The 21740-nt window shown below is 46.7% G+C and overlaps 1 protein-coding gene across 1 annotated transcript in view; it reads right to left on the bottom strand.

Annotated features, from left to right (window-relative positions):
• LOC144819964 (bifunctional heparan sulfate N-deacetylase/N-sulfotransferase 4) overlaps nt 1–21740 on the bottom strand; it is a 994778-nt gene that overhangs the window by 66988 nt on the left and 906050 nt on the right. The window contains exons 10-11 of the mRNA XM_078677645.1: nt 18579–18749; nt 5465–5574 (exon numbers count right to left, since the gene is read on the bottom strand). Coding sequence (XP_078533771.1) covers nt 5465–5574; nt 18579–18749 — 281 coding nt within the window. The remainder of the gene's footprint in view (nt 1–5464; nt 5575–18578; nt 18750–21740) is intronic.

Genomic DNA, 21740 nt, shown 5'->3' with positions numbered 1-21740 from the left:
ATGTGCCATGTGTAAACTGAACACATGAAATTTCAAACATAATTTTTAAATTACCCTTTTGTGCATGCATTGACAAAAAGAATACAGACACAGAACTGTTGTATTATTGTGCACAGTTGCATACCAAAACCCCCTATATCATAAGCTTGTCTACTAACTGCACCCTTAGCTCCGCCCCAATCCCCGCCCCTATTTTAAATTTTGTGAGTGCCTGCACATATATTTTTTTCATTTAAAGCGCCGAATACATTGGAAAAAGTACCTGATATCCGAAAGCCAAAAGGCTTTTTCAGCTGGAACAAAAATGAATGCTTGCCCCATTCTTTCAACATAAAGGGAGTAAACCCTACTTCAGCTTTTTTCCCCCATAGTCAAGATTTAGCAGGAGATATTGAGATAGCTCTGGATTGTGGACGGAAGGACGAGTGCGCTATTTGTTTATGTTTAGAAACTCCCTTGGAAAAGGGCGAATAAGGGGCATATGGCGCTGCATTAAAGAGCAAAGTAAATCATGTTATAGAACGGTGCAGAGAAGCATGGCCCCGGTACCCCCTAACCACACTGAACAATTCACTCTAAAGACTCCGGGAAAGAGTGCAATTGGATGATGTGAGAGGCGCCGCATCAGCTGTGTGTGGGCGGAAGTGGAACAAAGTGTTATTTTGCTGGTTTTTAGGTCTCGGACCGGAAATGCTGGCTTGCCAGCTTCCAGGAAGAGAATTAATGTTTTTGAGATGGGTGCTTAAATCCGCCTCTCTCCTCCACCTCTCCTCCATTGGCTGGCTTCCTAAACGGAGGCCAGCCATTGGAGGAGAAGGGAGTCACTGCAAACAAGCCCTGTCTCTTTCGGATTCGGGGGCGTGTTTTTGGCGTTCTTTCGCCCTGTGACGTCACCCGTCACTCAGAACGCCTAAACACGCCCCGAATCCGAAATTTGCGGATGTTTACGGCCGCCATTTTGCCTGGAGAGCAGCGCGAGGACATGAGGTAACTATCCCTTGTTGACTCCCTGGTCTTCGGGGGCAACATTCTGCACAGCTTCAACATCCCCGTGCAGCTGCACATCTACGAGGACAGGACACAGGTAAGTCCGCTCTCTGAGCTTTCATGTGTATATATATATATTTATATTTATTTTACTGCATGTCACATCTCTTATCGGCTAACAGGCAGCTCCGTCGCAACCTCGGCCGCTTCAATAATCTGAAACCAGTGTATTGTACAGAAATGCTTTAGAGGTTGAAAGTTGAGGTAGACACGCTGGTTACTAGCAGAGCTATGTATCGCCCGCAAACTGTTACAGGGTAAGGGGCCCCCCATACTGAGGAAACTAGTCCTACCCTACAAAGCCAACAGACCACTTCGCTCAGACGCCGAGCATCTGGTCATTGTGCCCAGAGTAAAAAAGGCACGTACAGGAGGCAGGCGATTCTCGGTTAATACAGCTAAACTGTGGAACTCCCTCCTCCTGCAACTACGGGCTGAATCCTGCCATCTGCGCTTTCCGAAACTTTTAAAAACCCACCTATTTCCTTAAATCTTTCTGCATTTACTTTCCGGCTCATCGCCTCGGTCTCTCTGTTTTTGGTTTAGCGCTGGGATGCTTCCGGGTAACTATGCGCTCTATAAATCAATATTCAATTCAATTCAATAAGTGTTCTATAGCGTCTCCCTAGGAACAGCCATCGGCGTGCACTGAATACGAGGTTTTTATTTGAAATAAGGTTGACCGTTTTTTAACATAATAAATATATTGATTCTGAAAGGAAACGCGAGGCACGCCTTAATTTTCCATTGAGTTTTACTGGAAAATAACACGCTAGTTATAATTTCCCATGAGAAACAAGGATGGGCAGATTAACATCTATACAGGCAGCAATAGCGGTGTAAGAGTGCTGGTATCACTAGATGCTAGAGAGCTTAAACGAGTAACTCGGGCCCTCTGGTGTAAAATACACTAATGTTTCTTGGCTGCTCTATTTACACACCACCTCCTCCTTCGCACCGTGTGGCCAGGTTTCCATAGAGATGGTTCACGGGCTCCTCCTTTACTGATGTGGGAAGCCATCTGTGTGTTACGTCACTTCCGGTGTGGGTGGCACAAGTACAGAAATTGTTGTATAGAACTCAGGAAGAGTCGAAGGCGGAAGTGCAGGGGCTCCGGATCGACATGAGCTGGTGAGGAGGGAGAACCCCCCCCCCCCCCCGGGGAAGACTCGCTATCACTGGGAGGGTTTGGTGTTGTTTAATGACACTCCAAAACAAAAAAGGAAGTACAGAGGAAGTTATAGAATCACCCTCCTTGCAGATCCAAATAAACAAAAATATTCTATCAAAGTGTGCTGGTGATAGATTTTAATTTTTGTTTTTTTTAGATTTTGGTGAATTTTAAGGTGTGTTGTTTTTGGCTCTCTCTCAGATTAGTGAGACGAAGGCACTATGTGCTTTTAAAGTACCCCTCACACACTAAGAATCCCCTTAGTCAGTTCCTATTGATGATCTTGGTCACCTGATTAGAACTTGTGTTAAATGTGGTTACACAGATTGGTCTCCGCTCTTCCTCTTTTTGGATCTTCTCTTTAAGAAGGCTTTCTCTGCAGTTGTTCCTTGCTCGTTTGTATGCTTGGTCAATGCTTCCACCCGTGCAGATGTTGTGTGAATGCAATGTGCCACTTAGAACGGTATCTGCTCGTGTTATTTATCGAAGAAGATACCGTTTTAGAGAGTATATTTAATAACTTGTTAAAAAAATTAAAGAACTTTTCGCCGTTAGGTCGATTTGGCAACTTCTATGGTACGGTCACTGATATGTATAGGGGCACAAGTGGACGAAATATTGAATCAAGCAAATAAGGCTTTTTATCAACACCACATAAGGCATGTTTACAATAAACACTGGAATGAATTACTTTCTCGAGGCTTGGGTTGAAAAAGTGTCATATGCAATTAAGCATTTTTTCAGTTTCTGAAAGACTCTTTCATATTCCATACTCCCTCTCTCCCTCCCACGCTCCATCCATCGTCCTTCCTTCCTTCCTTCCTTCCTTCCTTCCTTCCTTTCTTTTTTCTTTCTTTCTTTCTTTCTTTTCTTCCTCCGTTTTTTTCTTAAATATATAACTATGTGCGTGTGTCATTTCATAATTTATATTATCTTTATGAATAAAGCTATGTATTTTTTCATATATGCACATACATAGGGTTACCAAATATGTGTGTGTGCGTGCATGTCATTGCATCATGTCATTATGCATCCCAGGAAAAGAGAGCATATATTCCCTGCCCCCTGGCTGTGTTTGCTTCCCTGCCCCCTGGCTGTGTTTGCTTCCCTGCCCCCTGGATGTGTTTGCTTCCCTGCCCCCTGGCTGTGTTTGCTTCCCTGCCCCCTTGCTGTGTTTGCTTCCCTGCACCCTGGCTGTGTTTGCTTCCCTGCTCCCTGGCTGTGCTTGCTTCCCTTGCTGTGCTTGCTTCCCTGCCCCCTCGCTGTGCTTGCTTCCCTGCCCCCTGGCTGTGCTTGCTTCCCTGCCCCCCCTGGCTGTGCTTGCTTCCCTGCCCCCCTGGCTGTGCTTGCTCCCCTGGCTGTGCTTGCTTCCCTGCCCCCCTGGCTGTGCTTGCTTCCCTGCCCCCCTGGCTGTGCTTGCTTCCCTGCCCCCTGGCTGTGCTTGCTCCCCTGGCTGTGCTTGCTTCCCTGCCTCCTGGCTGTGCTTGCTCCCCTGCCCCCTGGCAGTGCTTCCTCCCCTGCCCCCTGGCTGTGCTTGCTCCCCTGCCCCCTGGCTGTGCTTGCTCCCCTGCCCCCTGGCTGTGCTTGCTCCCCTGCTCCCTGGCTGTGCTTGCTCCCCTGCCCCCTGGCTGTGCTTGCTCCCCTGCCCCCTCGCTGTGCTTGCTTCCCTGCCCCCTCGCTGTGCTTCCTCTCCTGTGTGTGTATGTGGCTCTGGGTGTGTATGTGGCTCTGGGTGTGTATGTGGGGCTCTGTGTGTGTGTGGGGGGGCTCTGTGTGTGTGGGGGGGGGACTCTGAGTGTGTGTGTGGGGGCTCTGAGTGTGTGTGGGGGGCTCTGTGTGTGTCCGTGTGGCTCTGTGTGTGTGTGTGTGGATAGCTTTTTTTGTAGGTGGCTTTATGTGTGGGTGGCTCTGTCTGTGTGAGGGTATCTCTGTGTAGGGGGCTCTATGTGAATGACTCTGTGTGAATGACTCTGTGTGAGTGGCTCTGCATGTGTCTGTGGGGCTCTGTGTGGGTGTAAATGCAATAGGTCATGCATTTGCGAGCGATTAAGCTATTGGCATTGTAAATGACAATACCATTTATTTAACGATTAAGCTATTGGCAATGTAAATAACAATGCCATTTTTTTATGATTTTTTTAAAAAAAATGTCATGAGCAATGCCAATAGCTCTACCTTTAATGATGCCGAGACCATTGCATTGTAAATGCTTGTTTATCTTAAGACCGGATTGCTTTGTACACTCATTTACGAAAGCTCCCTCAATGTTCTAGGCAAATAGCAGATATGGGACAACCACAAAAAAGATATTCGATCTTCACAGTGCCAATATGCAGTCATTGTCGCGCTACAGGGTGACGTCATGGTTGGGTCATCAGTGGACAGCTTCATGCACCCAATCATTTGCTTTTCGAAAGTTTTCATTGTATCTAACTTAAACAATAGATTTAAAATTCTCAGCAGATTTAAAAAGCCCTAACTCGTAATGAGGGCATTTGAAGGACAGGCACAGCTCAGACTAAGCACATATTTTCCTCACTATTAGACAGGGCAGTGAAGTGTGATTTCACCAGGAATAGCATAGTGCGATGTGCATACAACAGCCAGCCACAGGGAAAACAGAAAGGGAGCAGAGTACCTCTTCTTTCTCGGCGACGTTGTGGAAAGATGAGGTATGAATGTATTACAGGGGTAAAGTTAATTAGTTCCTAGTTGCCAAAGGCCTAATTGTCTGATACATCAGCATCTCCAATTCTCCCACCGCACATTTGGAGAATCATTTGGCCAGAAAGTGGGCTGGGGGCTTTTTTTCTCTATAATATCTTCCCTGTATTCACCCTCCCCATTCCCAGCTACATCTTTTTATGTTTCTGATGGGGGTTTATTAAAAGTGGCAATTCTGTGATTAAATGATCACATCTTGTTTTAACTAGATTTCCCGCCTCCCTTGCGCGTGCATTAGGTTTTACCGCAAGGGGATGAGAAACGCTGCGCCGTGCATAATGCGCGGGTCCGAGCAACACGCACGGGCCCTGAGGCGCGCCGTGGATCTGCTGACGAGAACTCACGTGAATCCTCCCAGGGCCACCGTTTAATGAAACGAATAATAATACACGTTTCTCTGATCACGCGTGTCCTGAAGACTGCTTCCGCCGCAAGTATTAATGAGGCTGCATGTTCACCTTTCCAGTGATAATGTATTATTGCAAATACAAATGAGCAAACCGGGCCTGGAAAGGGACTTACGTGAGCACTTCGGAATAATTATAATGAGTGGGGACTCCCAGAAACCTCTGCGTTCCATCCATCACCGTAGCCGGGTCAGATCTCAGCTGCTGTCCGTCGATAATTAGGAGCTGCAAAGGAGATATGTTAAAAACAGATATTGTAACACTCTTCGCACACTGCATGAAGGCAGTAACATTAACTTTAGATGGGAAAGAACAGTTGCCATACGTTGCCGCGGGTGGGATTATGGGTCAAGGTTGTCGCACAGAATGATTGCACCTCACAAGAGAAACTGTAATTGATTTAAGCAATGGACTTAATATACACTATATTCTCGCCCACTTTCGGGATCACACCTACTATGTGAGGTGTTCTTGTACCTGTAATGCAGGGACTCTGCTGCCATCTTAAAAGAGTTAACAGTCTCCAGGGCCTTTCTTCTCCCTATTTTGAAGCACTAGCTTAAAAAAGAGCGTATTTCAGAAAGTCGTCTGTGAGTGGCTCTAATCGGTCTTACAACAAGGTGAAAAGAATCAATGCATGTCAGATATGTCCAACAGTATCTTCAATACCGAGGGGCATATTTCCAAGCCCCCTGTGCCACCAGTACGTCACTTTCGTGATGTACTGGTGGCGCAGGGGGCTCCTCCATATTTACAAGGACAGGAAAAGCCACCCTGGGTAACTTTTGCACTCCTTGTAAATATGGCCCCTTCACACGAAGCACTTTGCGTTGAAGGGGCGTTCCATGGGTGTTGCTGGGGGTGTTCCCGCGCAACACCCATGGAACAAGACACATCTCCAGATTTACGAGAAATCGTACATCTGGAGATGCCTCTGAATGCTATGCCACCCTAGAGGTGGCGTAGTGAGGCGCAACAAGGAGATAAGTTTTCATTTCTCCTCGTTTTTCCTCTTTCAATGCGTGCTGCATTCTACAGCACGCATTGAAAGAGGAAAATGCCTGTAGTGATTGTTTTTGAGCAGGAAGGTGCCCCGTCCCGTACAAAAACAATCTCCACATGACGCCGGCATCCTTGCACCATGGTGCAAGGGTGCTTGTGCTAGCGCATGGCTGCAGTTTGTGTGCCAACGCAGGGGGAAGCACAGGGATGCGACGTATTCTTGTAAAATATGTTGCATCCCTGTGCTTCAGAAGTGCCGCAGCGTGGCGTAGCCAAAGGACTTGTGGTGCCACGCTGCAGCACTTCCTTGTAGATCTGCCCCAGTATGTGCAAAGCAAAAACTCTAAAGGGAATGGCTACAAATCACTTTACATACTTTCCCTATTGAAGGAATTTATAAAATACCTGAGGCCCACAGTTGCTTATGTCGAGAGTCAGTGGGTAAGGGGGAGCATGCAGTAAATGCAGCTGGATTCGAGCTCCTTGGCCCCCATTGTGTACACCCGTACAGACTACAACACACTCAACTCTGCCCACAACGCAAGAGGTTTGTCATTTGCTCCACAATTGCAGTTTTTCTGAGAAATGCTGGAAATTGAAAGGGAAAAAAAGGGATTGTAGCTCTCTCCACAACATCAGCTCTCTCCACAACATCAGCTACCCTGAAGCAGCGTCCCAGTATGTGTTTCCTGGTGTGCATGTGTGGCACATTGTAGAGGATGCCTATAGACATCGAAAGTGATGTTGAAGCACTAGGAAACTTCCACCGCCTTAACTGCAATACAGTAGCATCAGCAACTATACGGTCAGTACCTGACACAAAGAGCGGAACAGAGTGGAACTTTCTCCCTCTGTGGTGTTCAGTGCACCCACGTGTGTTCACTTGTTATATTAAACACAATATGTCTCCAGATTAGTCCCTAATTTCTTTTGCAATTTATTGAATGTTTTGTAATCAGGTGCATCATGAACACTGAGACCTGAAGACCATGGGAAGACTGGGGAGGCGTGAGAAGAGTACTTAAATATTCCTCAATGGCAGGGCTGCATCGACTAGTGGTGTAAGGGGAGAACATTTGCAAGATACCTTCTTTTACTCTCATTACCACACACCTTTTAAGTGTTATTTTGATAACCTAATATACTGTTGACAAAAATATGTTTAATAAACAAAATGAGATTATGTCTGCTTTGCCCTCTGTTCCTATGGACCCCCTCTAGCTCAAGCCTCAGCTGGGTTCAAGGGATCAATAGCACGTTTCTACACAGTGAAATCCCTCTCCCAGTAGGGGAATGCGGGGAGGACAATTTCCAAAACCATGTCCATATACAGCATCAGACCAATGCTAAATAGAAATACGGTCCGTATCCGTGAAGGATCATTGAAGAGTTGAATATAATTAGAGGCGGGTGGAATGTTTCATTCTGCCAGCTGAATTTGGGGACTCCACGTTAATGCGGAGTTCCGGACAAATTCAGCCAATCACTGTGTGGCGTCTGTTAGAAATGGAGGTCTCTAGTTGGCAGTGGTATATATCCTATCCCAGAAGCAGACCCTCCATTTGGACAGAGGAGCACAACCCACACTGCCACCACCATCAAATAAAATGATAAAAAAACAGGTTTTAAACCAGTTTTATTACTGTTTTATTTTAATCCCCCTGTACTCGCACCCAGGACTCTGACGAGTCTTGGGGGTGGGTCCAGTGGATGACACTGCTGGTGGGGGAATGGCGGGCACTTCCTTCACTGCACATGATGATTTGGCTGGCGTCTTAGGCCGGCCAAAACGTCCTACGCATTGAAGCTCTCTCCAGACCCAGCTGCATTGCTGTGGCTGGAGAGAGCAGGCACAGGCTCCCATTCTGCCTGGGAGCACAAGTTGCCAGCGCTCAGACCAATACTGACACTGCTTTTATACAGTGTCAGGATTGGCCGCATTGCAGTCTGGGAGCCTGTTCCCAGAAGAAAGAGGAGCACAATGTGGCGAGTGGCGGCGTTGGCATTCAGGTAATTCATTTTTATTTTTTATTTTGTAATTTTTTTGTCCCCCGAAGCCATCGCCTCTCCACTCTGGCCCACCCCACCACTTTGGCAAGGTACGGGCCACTACTGCCATGTCCAAGTAGGGACACTTCCTTCTACTCAGGATAAGGGGATTACACACCCAAGATAACCCCTGCGCACCACCTTGGTAGCTTGGAATGAGCAGTCAGGCCTTTCTCAGAGGCAATGTGTAAATTATTTGTACATAACACACACAGTAACACAGTGAAAACACTACAAATGGATTCCACAACAGTTTAGAAAAATAAAGTATCTTTATCTATACTGAACAAAGACCAAAACTACAAAAATTCATCATACACATCTGAAAATATGACTTTTTAAAGGTTTCAAGAAATTATGTCCATAGAACTCTATGGATGTGAGATTTTCACACAAAGTACCTTAAATGCATCAACATCCACAAGGCAAAACAGCAGCTGAGTGGGGAAGCATGGGAAAACACTGGAATACGTCAGTTCCTGAGTCCTTTGGGAAGCGATGCCACAGTTCTGCTGCATGCGGAAGAAGTGATGCGTCAAATTCGGACTGCAGGGGGAAGTGATGCATTGATTCCAAGACTGTTCTGCTCTGCTGGTGATACACAGGTGTGATGCGTGGAAATCCAGACATGCTGGAGGTCGATGTGGAGGTGGCAAACAGGCGCTGAGTCTATTTCTTCAGTTGCAGTCCCACAATGCATCGATTCAGCCACACAGCAGGACCTGCATCGTAGTCAGTGCTGGTGTCTCGGACTTCGAAGACACGGTGTGCTGAACTCAGGCTGTCATGTTTTCTTCGGCCGCCGAAAGGCACTGTGTTGATTTTTTCTGTCGCACAGTGGCAGTGCATGGAAATTTCTCCCGCACAGTGGTGCTGCAAAGGCGTTGCATCAATTTGGATGTCTTCTTGATGCTTCTTGCAGCAATAACAATCTCTAAGGGCCTAACACTAGAATTGGCACCACAGGGCAGGCCAGAACTCTCAGCAGTGGAGTACAAGGATGCTGCAGGTGAGGTCCTTGTGTCCTTGAGATTTCTTGTAAAAGGAGGCAAGCTCTACTTCAAGCCCTTGGCACCACAGGGCAGGCCAGAACTCTCAGCAGTAGAGTACAAGGATGCTGCAGGTGAGGTCCTTGTGTCCTTGAGATTTCTTGTAAAAGGAGGCAAGCTCTACTTCAAGCCCTTGGAGAATCTTCTCAAGCAGGATACAGCAAAGTTAAAGTTCAGTCCTTTCCACTGCCCAAAGACACACACAGCAACTGCAGGCCAACCCAGCAAAGCAACACACAGCAAAGGGGCATCTACTCCTCCTAACAGCTCTTCTTCTTGGCAGGGTCCTCTTGATTCAGAAGTGTTCTAAAAGTCTGGGTTTTAGGCCCAAAACTATTACCACTTTTGGCCTTTAAAGTCTTTGTGGTTTACAAGTTCCTGCCTTGCCTGGACTTTCCTTCAGACACATCCAGGGGGGTGGAAACAGCATTGTGAGAGGACTGGCACAGCCCTATTCAGGTGCAGGTGACAGCTCCTCCCACCACTCTAGCTCAGGAAGGCCCATCAGCCTGGTGATGGATCATCACCATATTCAGGTCACGCCTCAAGTCCCTTTGTGTGACTGTCTAGAGTGAAAGCACAAACCTATCCCTGTTAGTCTAAACCAGACATTGATTCCACAGGCAGACAGAGGCACAGGAGGGGTAAACAAGAAAATGCCCACTTTCTAAAAGTGGCATTTTTAAACACACAATTTAAAAATCACTTTTACTAAAAGGTGTGTTTTTTAAATTCTGAGCTCAAAGAGACCAAACTCCAAATCTCTAGCTGTTCCCAATTGAAAGTTACACTTGTAAAATGTTATAAGGCAACTCCAATGACAATCTATGGGAGAGCCAGACCTTGCAATAGTGAAACACAAAAAACATGTTTTGCAGTATTTTACTATCAGGACATGTAAAACACATCAGTACAAGTCCTACCTTTCACATACACTGCAACCTGCCCATGGGTGTACCTTGGCTTACCTGAGGGGTGCCTTACATGTGATAAAAGAAAAGGGTAGAGCCTGGCAAGTGGGTGCATTTGCCAGGTTGACATGGCAGTTTAAAACTGCACTCAGAGACACTGGATTGGCAGGCCTTAGACATGTTTACAGGTCTACTCATGTGGATGGCACAACCAGTTGCTGCAGGTCCACTAATAGCATTTGATTTACAGGCCAAAGGCACACATAGTGCATTTTAACTAGGGACTTTCCAGTAAATCAAATATGCCAATCAGGGATAACCATTCAGAATCACAATTTACACAGGGACCACCTGCTCTTTAGCATTGATCTGCCGTGGTAATGTGCCCAGAGTATCCTAACCAGCAAAAATGAAGTCCAGACCACAGTCAAAAATACAGGAGGTAGAGGCAAAAAGGACGTGGAAACCATGCCAATGATGCCAGGTCTAACAGTGTAATTTTTTTCACACAAGGTCCCAGAAATGTGAGCTGGTGAGCTTGAATCAGGTTTGGCGTGCCGTAGCATGATTTTCTAATGTGCAAGGGTGTGGGAAGTTGCAATCAGAGGGCTGCTTGAGTAGATTTGCTGCTACTCAAGTAGATTTTCTACTCGAGTGGCAGCAAAATCAACTTGAATGGCTTGCACACTGCATGGTGCTGTTCACACTGATTTTTCATTGCTGCTCATGCTAAATTGCAGCGTGAGCAGCGTGGCGTGCATATTTTCTGCCTGTTGGAGGAACTCTGTGGGTCTTGCAGAGTTTTTATGTAACTGTGAAACTCTGCAAGTTTTGCCTATACCTAGATGTAACCCACATAGTGAATGAGACTTGCTGTTTGGAGTGTATTGGATTTTTTGGGCTAATACCTAACATAGGAGGGTTAATGATAGAGAAACTTTGGAAGCTGTGGTCTTTAGGCAGCAAGGTGTTGAACAAATGTTGTGTTATTTCTTCTTTCACCGTGACCTGCTTGACACTATGTGGCATCCTGCCGGAATCCTGAAGTGGGATTTTGGCCGATTGTGTCTCTCACTTGTGTAATGAAACTGGCCAGAGTGAAGGAGAGGGGTACACATTTAGTGGTGAGTTCAATGAGGAGAAGCTTAAAGTGTGAGAGCTGACAGGTGGAGCCATAGTAGAAGGTGAATGGATGGAAGAATTGGAGAGGGAACAAGAACTACAGTAGGTGATTGATGTGATGTCCTCTGGCTGGTCAAAGGTCTGTGGACACAATCGGGTATTGAGGAGCTACTGGGAGGTGAGAGAGGAGTTAACCATGAGAGACGGACTTTCTTAAGAGGTAGGAAGTTGATTCCCTGGTTGTGTTGAGAGATTGCATCATTCCTTAGCACACAAGAGTCACCTCTGAGTTTTGAATACCAAGATTAGAATTCGGGCTGATTTCTGGTGGCCAGGTGTGGATATGATGGTTGAGAGGAAGTTAAGCGAGTGCACTGAGTGGCTGGAAAGTGATAAGATATTGAAATGTAGAATAGAACCCATGGTTGTCAGAAAACTACCTGTTGGACCTTGGGAGGAGATTTCCTTATATATATTGGGTCCGATTCACCTCACGTGTGTTGATAATTAATTATTTTATAAGCTGCATGGATGTTTACTCAAGGTGGCCATAAGTGGTGATTGTGACGTCGGTTTAATTACATTTGGTAAATCAGTTCTTGATGTCTTTATTTGATCGGGAAGAGTATACCTCGGTTTTCCTTACAGATAATGGGGTTCAGTTAACTTCAAAAGAGATGGAGAATTTCCTTCATGAAAGGGCATAATGCATAAGAAATCCATATTATATCATCCAGAATGTAATGGAATTATCAAGAGGTTTAATAGATTGCTAGAGGAAGCCATATAGTGCTCAAGGGTAAATGGCAAATTGTGGAAGGATAAAGTGAGTGGTAAGGTGAAGGTGTAGATACTCATCCCTCATTCCAGCGCAGGTGTAACGTCCTTTGAGTTATTTAGAGGGAGGAGTGCCTATTGTTCAATGTGCCCAAGTTGTATGGGATAAAAGAAATATTATTGAATGGGACCAAAGGTGAGGGATAATATATGGAGAGAAAGGCTGGGGGATAAATGGATAAGATTAAAGAGGAATATGGCTACCATAACAGGGTGAAAGCGACAAGCGTGAAGGCGGGTGACTGGGTTAAGGTCAGACTTTCTGGTGAGGGGTCAGGAGGATCTAAATTTAGTAAACTGGTCAGGAATGCTGTTAAAATGGACGATGGCGCTATACCCTGTGGAAACTAACATCGAATGTGTGGACATCAAACAAGGGAAGGATTCAACGACCCGAGAGAGAGTGGGTGTCAACGATGGTTTGAGGAGTTGTTCTAGGTCTGCAGATATTCCAGCTCACCTGAAAGACTTTGCAATTAATGAATCTGGTAGTGAAATTACTGTGTATTTGGTGCAAAAAGTTGTAATAAATACTGTTCTCTAGCGGTGAAGTATAGCATATAATTAATGTATAGTTTGTATAGTTGTGCTGTTAAGAGGGGAAGGTATGTGGTATACTGCTGGAATCCTGCAGTGGGATTCCATGCATGCGCAAGGACAGCATTCTTTTCTTGGGACCTGGTGGCTCAGAGAATGTTTGAGTTTGAAGGGCAGTCTGTTAGAGGACACTGACGCAGCTGGATGGGGTGTTATCTGCAGCTTGATGATAAACAGCGCTTTGAAATCAAGCCCTGCATACGCCTCTACTTCTCCACACAATGGTCTTGTTGAATGCATATATTGGTTCAACCAGTTCCTTTCAATAACTCCTTCCTTTTTGTTTTCCCTAATATTATATTGTTCCTCAAGGGTAACAGAAATTCGAGCCATCGTTTTTTCCTTTGCTATACACGTGATCAAAAATAATACTTGAAAAGATTCAATACAGTGCTAAAGTACAATTTCCACAAGAACATTAAATATATCCTTTCATTTATTTACTACCTTGTTAATCGCCCCTCCTCTCGCCCTCTCTCACTTCACCTGAGCTGTTTTGTTTGACCTTGAATGTCACCTGAAAAGCTGATTTCATGTCTGTTGTACTTCTGAATCTCGGGAACAGAGGCAGAGTCCAGTCGGGCATGTTAATTCCCAGCTCTGTCTGCCCATGAAATCAATGCAGATTTTGGTGTTTAACGCACCAAAATCCGCATGATATGGTAAATACCATATAATTTCCCCCCATTAAATTTAACAAAGATTGGGTTATTTAACACATTCGATAATTATCCGATGTGCTAAAATAACAACTCGTAATTACGAACCTGCCTATTTATGCAGGGGTAGGATTATACCGACCACCTCGTATTCAGGGGCTTAAATGTGCACTAAATGCGCACTACTAGTGATACTTGTATCAGAAGATTTACCGCGTTTTTGCATATGGCTTTAATGCAAATTATTAATTGTAATGTGTCATTTGTCTTTTTTCATTATGTAGCCTTATGGCTAGAGCGGTAGACCTTGAAGCAGGGGAACCGGGTACGAATCGCGGCAACGATGCTTAACATCCTGTGATTCTGGGCAAATCACCTAGGGCCAGATGTAGGAGCCCTAATACCGGTCGGTAATGGCCGAATTCGGCCGTTACCGAACGGTATTAGGGTTTTCTGATGTAGGGGGCCTATATTTTACCGATTCTGTAAATTTACCGAATCGGTAAATTTACAGAATCGGTAAAATACCGAATCGGTATATTTACCGATTCGGTAAATCCATATGTAGCTGACACTCCTAAGAGTGCCACAGGCCCTTAAGAGTCGGTATTTTACCACCCAATCCTATTGGGTGGTAAAATACCGAATTCAGGTGTGCATGCACATCTGTGCATGCACACCTGTGCAATGTGACACACAGACATGCCCTTAGGGCATGTATGTGTGCCACATGTCACACATGCCTGTACTTGGGGTGCTAGAGGGTGTCAAAGTGACACCCCCTGCACCCTTGCAGGATTCGGTATTTACCGATTCGGTAAATACCTAATCGGTATTGCCCATTGATTCCTATGGGCTTCAAGGCCCATAGGAATCAATGGGCAATACCAATTCGGTATTTACCGATTCGGTAAATACCGAATGTTACAGATTCGGTAATTCAAAATAAAAAATTACCTACATCTCCCTCCTTCTAATTTACCGATTCATAAATACCGAATCCGTAAAATTCGGTATTTATGAGTGGTAAATTAGAGTTACCTACATCTAGCCCTTAATCTCCGACGTCCTCATTTATGAAAAGTGACGCATCGTTGGGAGAAAACAGCGATGCGTCACTTTCCATTGTGCACTCCTTCCAACATGCTGGATGCGTCATATTTACAATATGACGCATCATGTCGCAAGGAGCTACAGATACTTCAGTATTTCTGATGTATCTGTAGGCGCAAAAATGACGCATTGCTGGAGTGTTTCACAAATTTGACGCAACTTCAGTAATGGGCCATTTAACATGGGCAAGTCCCATTTCAATGTTCCTTTGTCAGTCTTACGCCTGCCCTGAGGCAGGCATAAGATATTGACCTATTTGCGTTCTAGAAGTGGCTCCGTGAAATCTCATAGATTTCACTGCGTCACTTCTACGAGGCTTACATGCGCCAGAACACCCACCCTGCATACATTATACCTGGCGCAGGTATAATGTGGCGCAGGGGTTTACAAAGTGACGCATCTACTGAGATGCGTCACTTTGTATATATCGTGCAACAAGGCACATTTTTTACGCAGCTGGTGCGTCACAAAAAGTGACGCACCGGCTGCATAAAAGTGAGGCAAAGCCTCATAAATAAGGCCCCCTGTGCCTAACAAAAATGAATGTGTCCTTGTGTAATGAAAGTGGTGCTCATGTAAAGCGCTCTGATACCTAATATCTTCGGGTGTAGTTTGCGCTATATAAAACATACAAAAAAAAAGAATGAAATGCAGTTATATTATATTTGTATTGCTTTACTATGAAGTTAGTCAAAATCTGCAACATTTGTGGGAAAGCGTGTAAGCCCAGTTGCTGTATATTTCTCCCTTTACTGTAAATCTCTCTCTTTTTTATTTCTTGTATCCATATTTTGTTCACTGCAACCTCCCACCTACCAGAGCTTTCGAATCGCTAGTTGAAGCCCTGTATTGTTCAGGAGCTGTGAGTCTCGAACATCTACAAATGATCCAAACTCCTCTGAGAAACCGGTGCATCTCTATGAACCATAAGCTTATGGTTTAGCATGAGGTGCAATGGCATTCTTTTCTTCATGTTGTGAAGTACAATTGTGTCAGTTCTTCAGTTCTTTTGTATATTGATAGTTCAGATCTTGTTGCATCAAGGGAAGCAGATGAGATTAGCCTCAGTGGGGAAGCAGGGGTGCTATGGGCCCTAATGAAAGACAGGCAAAGGAGCCTATATGTTCCCAATGAGAAAATAATCAATCAATCAATCAATCAATCAGAGTACTTGTAGAGTGCACCACTTACCCGTGAGGGTCTCAAGGCGCTGAGGGGATGGGGGGGCGCTGCTACTGCTCGAAGAGCCAGGTCTTGAGGAGTCTTCTGAAGGTGAGTAGGTCTTAGGCCTGCCTTATGAGGGTAGGGAGGGTGTTCCAGGTCTTGGCGGCGAGGTAGGAGAAGGATCTGCCGCCGGAGGTCGTTCGTTGGATGCGGGGGACAGCGGAGAGGGCGAGGCTTGCGGAGTGGAGCTGGCGGGTGGGGGTGTAGAAGCTGAGTCTGCTGTTAAGGTAGGCTGGTACGGCGTTGTGGAGTGCTTTGTGTGCGTGGATGAGGAGCTTGAAGGTGATCCTCTTGTCGATGGAGAGCCAGTGTAGGTCTCTCAGGTGGGGGGTGATGTGGCTGCGGCAGGGGACGTTGACGATCAGTTGGGAGGAGGCGTTTTGGATGCGTTGTAGTCGTCGTAGGTGTTTGACTGGGATTCCTGCGTAGAGTGCGTTGCCATAGTCCAGTCTGCTGCTGACGAGGGCCTGTGTCACCGTTATTCTTGTTTCCGTTGGGTTCCACTTGTAGATCCTGCAGAGCATGCGGAGGGTGTTGTAGCAAGAGGAGGAGACGGTGTTGACCTGCTTAGCCATGGAGAGGGAGGAGTCGAGGATGAATCCTAGGTTGCGTGCATAGTCGGTGGGTGTTGGTGCTGTTCCCAGTGTGGTCGGCCACCAGGAGTCATCCCAGGTTGAGGGGGTGGATCCGAGGATGAGTCCCTCCGTCTTGTCCGAGTTCAGCTTCAGACGGTTGCTCCTCATCCAGTCGGCGACGGTCTTTATTCCCTCGTGGAGGTTGGTTTTGGCGATGTGTGGGTCCTTGGTGAGGGAGAGGATGAGCTGGGTGTCGTTGGCGTAGGAGATGATGTTGAGGTTGTGCTGGCGGGCCACTTGTGCGAGGGGGGCCATGTAGATGTTGAACAGCATCGGGCTGAGGGATGAGCCCTGCAGGACACCGCAGATGATGTCGGTGTCTTTGGATCGGTAGGGTGGGAAAGTTGGGGTGCAATGGCTGCATCTGCTTTGTTGAATACCTGGTGTGGGCATGGGTCTGACGGAGATCCTGAGTGGATGGAGTTCATGACCTTGCGTGTCTTGTCGTCGTTGATGTTGGACCAGGAGGTCAGGCGGATTGCGCTGGTGGTGATCACAGGGGAGGTAGAGTCTGGCGTAGTTGGGCGGTTGTGGTGTTGAAGCTGTCGTGGATGTCAGCGATCTTGCGGTGGAAGAAGATGGCTAGTGAGTCGCACAGTTCTTGTGAGGGCGGGATGTCGGCGTTGGCGCTGGGGTTGGAGAGTTACTTTACGATGCTGAAGTGCTCTTTGTTGTCGTGTGCATTGTTGTCCAAGTGGTCTTTGAAGGAGGATCTCTTGGCTAATCTGATGAGGTGGTGTTGTCTGCGGGTGGAGTCCTTGTGGGCTGCGTGGTTGTCCGGTGTGCATTCGTGGAGCCATATTTTCTCCAGTTTCCGGCATGCGCGTTTGGAGGTCTGGAGCTCGTTGGTGAACCAGGTGGCTCTCTTGCTGGCGTGGCTGTTAGAGGGTTTCTTGAGCGGGGTGAGGGTGTTGGCGCAGTCGTCGATCCACTGTCTGAGGTTGCGGGCTGCGGCGTCTGGGTTGGTGGGGTCGGTGGGTGGGTTCTGGGCGAGGGTGGTGATCAGCCGGTCTTCGGTGACTTTGCTCCAGCAGCAGCGAGGCAGCTGTTGGGTGCGGTGGTGCGTGGCTGGTTTCTTGAAGGTGAAATTAATGCCGCCGTGGTCGGTCCAGTGGAGTTCGGTGGTGTGGTCGAAGGCGACGTGGGTGCCTTCGAGAAGACGGGATCCAGCGTGTGGCTGGTGGCGTGGGTGGGTGCGGTGATGAGTTTTTGAGGTCGAGGTTGGCGAGGTTGCCGATCAGGGTGGCAGAGTTGGCGTCGTTGTTGTTCTCGAGGTGGAAGTTCAGGTCCCCGAGGAGGATGTAGTCCGTAGAACCGAGTGTGTGGGTGCTGGCGAGGTCAGCGACGAAGTCGCTGAACTGAGCCCGGGGTCCAGGGGGTCTGTAGATGAGTGTTCCTCTGAGGGTGGTGTTGGGGTCGGTGTGGATCCGGAAGTGCAGGTGTTCCGCGGTGTTGAGGGCGTCGTCTGCGTGGGTGGCGACCTTGAGGGTGGCCTTCTGGACGATGACTATAAGTTATCCATAACTGTGTGCAGAGGGTCCTTTGCACTGCGGGCCCTGGTGCCACTGCTCCTGCTGCACCATCTGGTTACCCTTTATAGTCACAGTAAAGGAGAGACATGATGAGCTGTTTGGGGACGCAACCTAACTTCCAGTAGCAGCATGTGTGAGACACAAGTTAGATTTTCAGTCTCTTTCCAAATCGTCTGAATTAAGAGTATAACATTTAGTACACACTAATAGTGCATCACTAGAGGAAGGGTATTCAAGCTTGATTTTTAGAATATGTTCTTTCTCGTTCAGGTGTGGCGCATCAACCACAGAAATGTTGGCATAAGAGCTCCTGCAAAAGACATTGGTGCAGGAAAAGTACATTTTGCCAAAGTCACCCAGTAAAAATGAGATGCACATTTTGATTGTCTGGTACCTAAATTTGTATACCAGTTCCTAAGAAAGTTCATGAACATGGAACACATGCAAGAACAATATCTGATTGACAGCGGACTTGAAGGGGTGCTTGTGAGACAATTACCTGAGAGGCGGGGAAGTGCGCCAGCCACCGTTCTATGTGCGTTGCATACCATCCAGGGACCAGACATCTTTTTTGAAGAGTGTGTAAGTCGGAGGGAGGTCCGGATCCTGCAGCGATGACCTCATAGAAGCTAAACTTTATAGCAGTCGGGTCCTGGTGAGAGCGCTGGTGCTGCAAAGGGAAAGAGCTGTCAATAAGCACATTCATTTTCTCTTGATTCCACATGAGCAACATTTACAAAAAAATCGATGTTTAGTCTATTTCAGGAACTAGCAAAAGTGAATCTTGTTGCGAACTCTTCTGTGTGACAGTCAGTGCTCTAATTGCATCGGCAAGGCTTTTATTTTTCAAATGTCACAACACAGATACCACAGACGAGCAGTCTCCAGATGATTCCAAGAAACTCTGTAGTTTTCAAGTTCTTTACACCAAAGATTTCAAAACCAATTAATCTCTACTTAGTGTACAGATTTGTATATATGCAAATAGGTTTATGTATTTGGACAAAATGCATAGTCAAACCTTTGCTGACTCCAGAGAAACAAACTTTGTGTGTCATTGACCCGAAGTACAGAGTGGATAACTTCTGGGCAACTCTAGCTGCAATCCCTTCAACATAACTAAGCAGTATAGCCCTCTACCAAAGGCATTAGTAGTTGTTTAAGGCTGCAGACCTGAGTTAATGATCCAATCCAAAGGTGAGAGCCCATACCCAGGGCCACTGGAATTATGCAGCAGGGAAGAACCCAATTATGCATTAGGGTTGACTACATTATGCAGCATGAAAAGGCAAATTATGCAATGCAATGTGGAACATTTTGGTGATAATATTACTTCCTTAATTTGTCATTTTTACACAGGTTAACCATGTCTGGGCAAAAGATTCCACCCCACTAGTATCAATATAACACCCAAAACATCAATAAGCAACAGAAAGGCAACCACAACTTCTGCAAAGGGTCTTCCACTGCAGAGCAACACACATCACCGCATTTTTAGTAACGTTTGATCTGTTTCAGCTAGAAGCATTTTTGTTGTTTAAATTTTCAGATAATGGATTGTGTGGCGATGCTGCAAATCCATAATAGTGAGGAAAATGCTACGGCTGCAAAATCGCATACTTCCAGTGGCCCTGACCATAAAGAAGGTGAGGCCCTTTAGGAGTTGGTATAGCCCTACTCTAGGGCCAGGACACATACTTTTTCTTGATTGAGCAAGTGGTCTGCTAGACATTTTGCACAATACAGTGGCATACCTCCCATCAGTAACATCAAATATGAGCCCACTCTTGCAATGGCACATATTCAAATGACTGAGTTTCAGAAATAAAATTTAGGGTATGCCCTCACGCAACGAAGGGCCATATTCTCAAGGAGCTAGCACCGAGTTATCGGCAACTTAACACAGCCAAATTTAAGATAAACTTACCACCCCATTCACAAGTTGGTGCAAACAGCCCATATCACTAGTTTTCCAGCGATAGCAGCCGCAAAACACATCGCCAAGGATGACCCCGGCAACTATTGCTAATGAGATGCAGAGTAGGCGTTCCAGAGCAAAAAGCTGTGACAACACCAAACCACAACATTCTCAACGACCCGACAGATCAGCGATAAGATCACAAAAAATGTGATAAGGGGCGCTAGCACCAGGAAACTCACACCTTCTCCGACCCGGTACAAAGTCGGACTACAACCTGCACCACAAAAGATGGCCCAGCCCAGAGCCACACCTGAAGAACAACAGATGTCATGGGGCCACAGAACATGCATCCCTGAGCCCCAAGAGGGCAACAACACCCACAGCTGTCACCCCCAGGGCCCCACCTCCCCCCCGGGCCCCACTCCGGGCACCCCCCACCCACCCCTGACAAAGACACTGCACATCAACTGCACAAAAACATGAACGAAAGAACCCGCCTGATGTCGCACATTTGCAACAATCAACATACATGTGAGCACTGAAATCCTGATTCATACATTCACCATTAAAAGACCAAACAAAATGTCACATCCTAATTTGCCAACAAGCAACCATTTTGAAGAATCATGGTGGGGCATCCCTGGACAATCTGTGACTCACAGCCTGCAGGACAATATCCAAGATAAGAAGGTGTGTCAGGCACTCAGCAAAGGACAGAGAGAGAGAGAAAGAGAGAGAGAGAAAGAAAGAGAGAGAAAGAGAGAGACTGAACAAGGAGCGCAAGGCCAATCGGGCCTTGGCACATGCAAACATGCCAACAGCTGTGTGTGTCTCAAAATCTGTGCATCCCAAATCACAGGCCTGGCATCAATGTCAGAGCGAAGTCCACATCACATTCAAGAAATGCAAGCAGTAGTCAGACTGATATCAGGAATGAAAGCCCCTTTGTCTCAACACACAAAGCTGAAGGCCAACAGAACATCCGCCCTTGGTCCTGAATGCAGCTGGCACACCCTGTGTGAGATACCATACCAGCCTCCGATGACTCCCACACTGCGACTGCACCAAGGAAACACTAACATGCCCACACCCCACACACAGTTGTCCCTGCATGACCCACACCTGCAAGGGATGGCCTTGACACATAAGTTTAAGAATACCCATATGCCCAAATGTCGCACACACATCCGACTCATTGCCCAGAGCTGTGGCATATCGTCCACCGAACTTCCACTGGTCTGAGGAGTGCTGGTGCCACAAGCCCAACAAACGCAATGGCAGGCATTCCAGGGCACATGCACAACCCCTGTCATGTTAGACTGTACCATGCACGAATGCTGCATCTGTTGGGATCCCTGCCAATTGCAGTGTTACAAATCAGTTTTCGTCTGAGTTTCCGTCTTGCCTACATCACCTGCGTCCAGCCCTGGTTCCACTGTCGATCATGCACATTCGAGTGCCCCATGGAGGTCTGCCTATCCAATGCAACGGTAGCTGAATTGGATTATGACCTGACAGTGTGCCCCCTGTTGGCCCATGAACAGGAGTGTCACTGGGATAGCCGTGCATGGGATGCCTTGATCTTTGGCATATGTGCCTGCAGTTGCAATGGGAAATTGCACAACTCCTCGTGTGCAGTGACCACATCGAGGTGCTATCCTATTGGGCTGTGTTGCGGATTGGGGAAACGGTATCGGCCTCATGTGCAATGTGTTTCAATAGAAGTCGTTGTCGGGTTCA

This window comes from Lissotriton helveticus, chromosome 2_1 (genome assembly GCF_964261635.1).
Source record: "Lissotriton helveticus chromosome 2_1, aLisHel1.1, whole genome shotgun sequence".
NCBI lineage: Eukaryota > Metazoa > Chordata > Amphibia > Caudata > Salamandridae > Lissotriton > Lissotriton helveticus.
The sequence above is the reverse complement of the archived record's forward strand: the minus strand, read 5'-3'. Positions and strand labels throughout refer to the sequence as shown.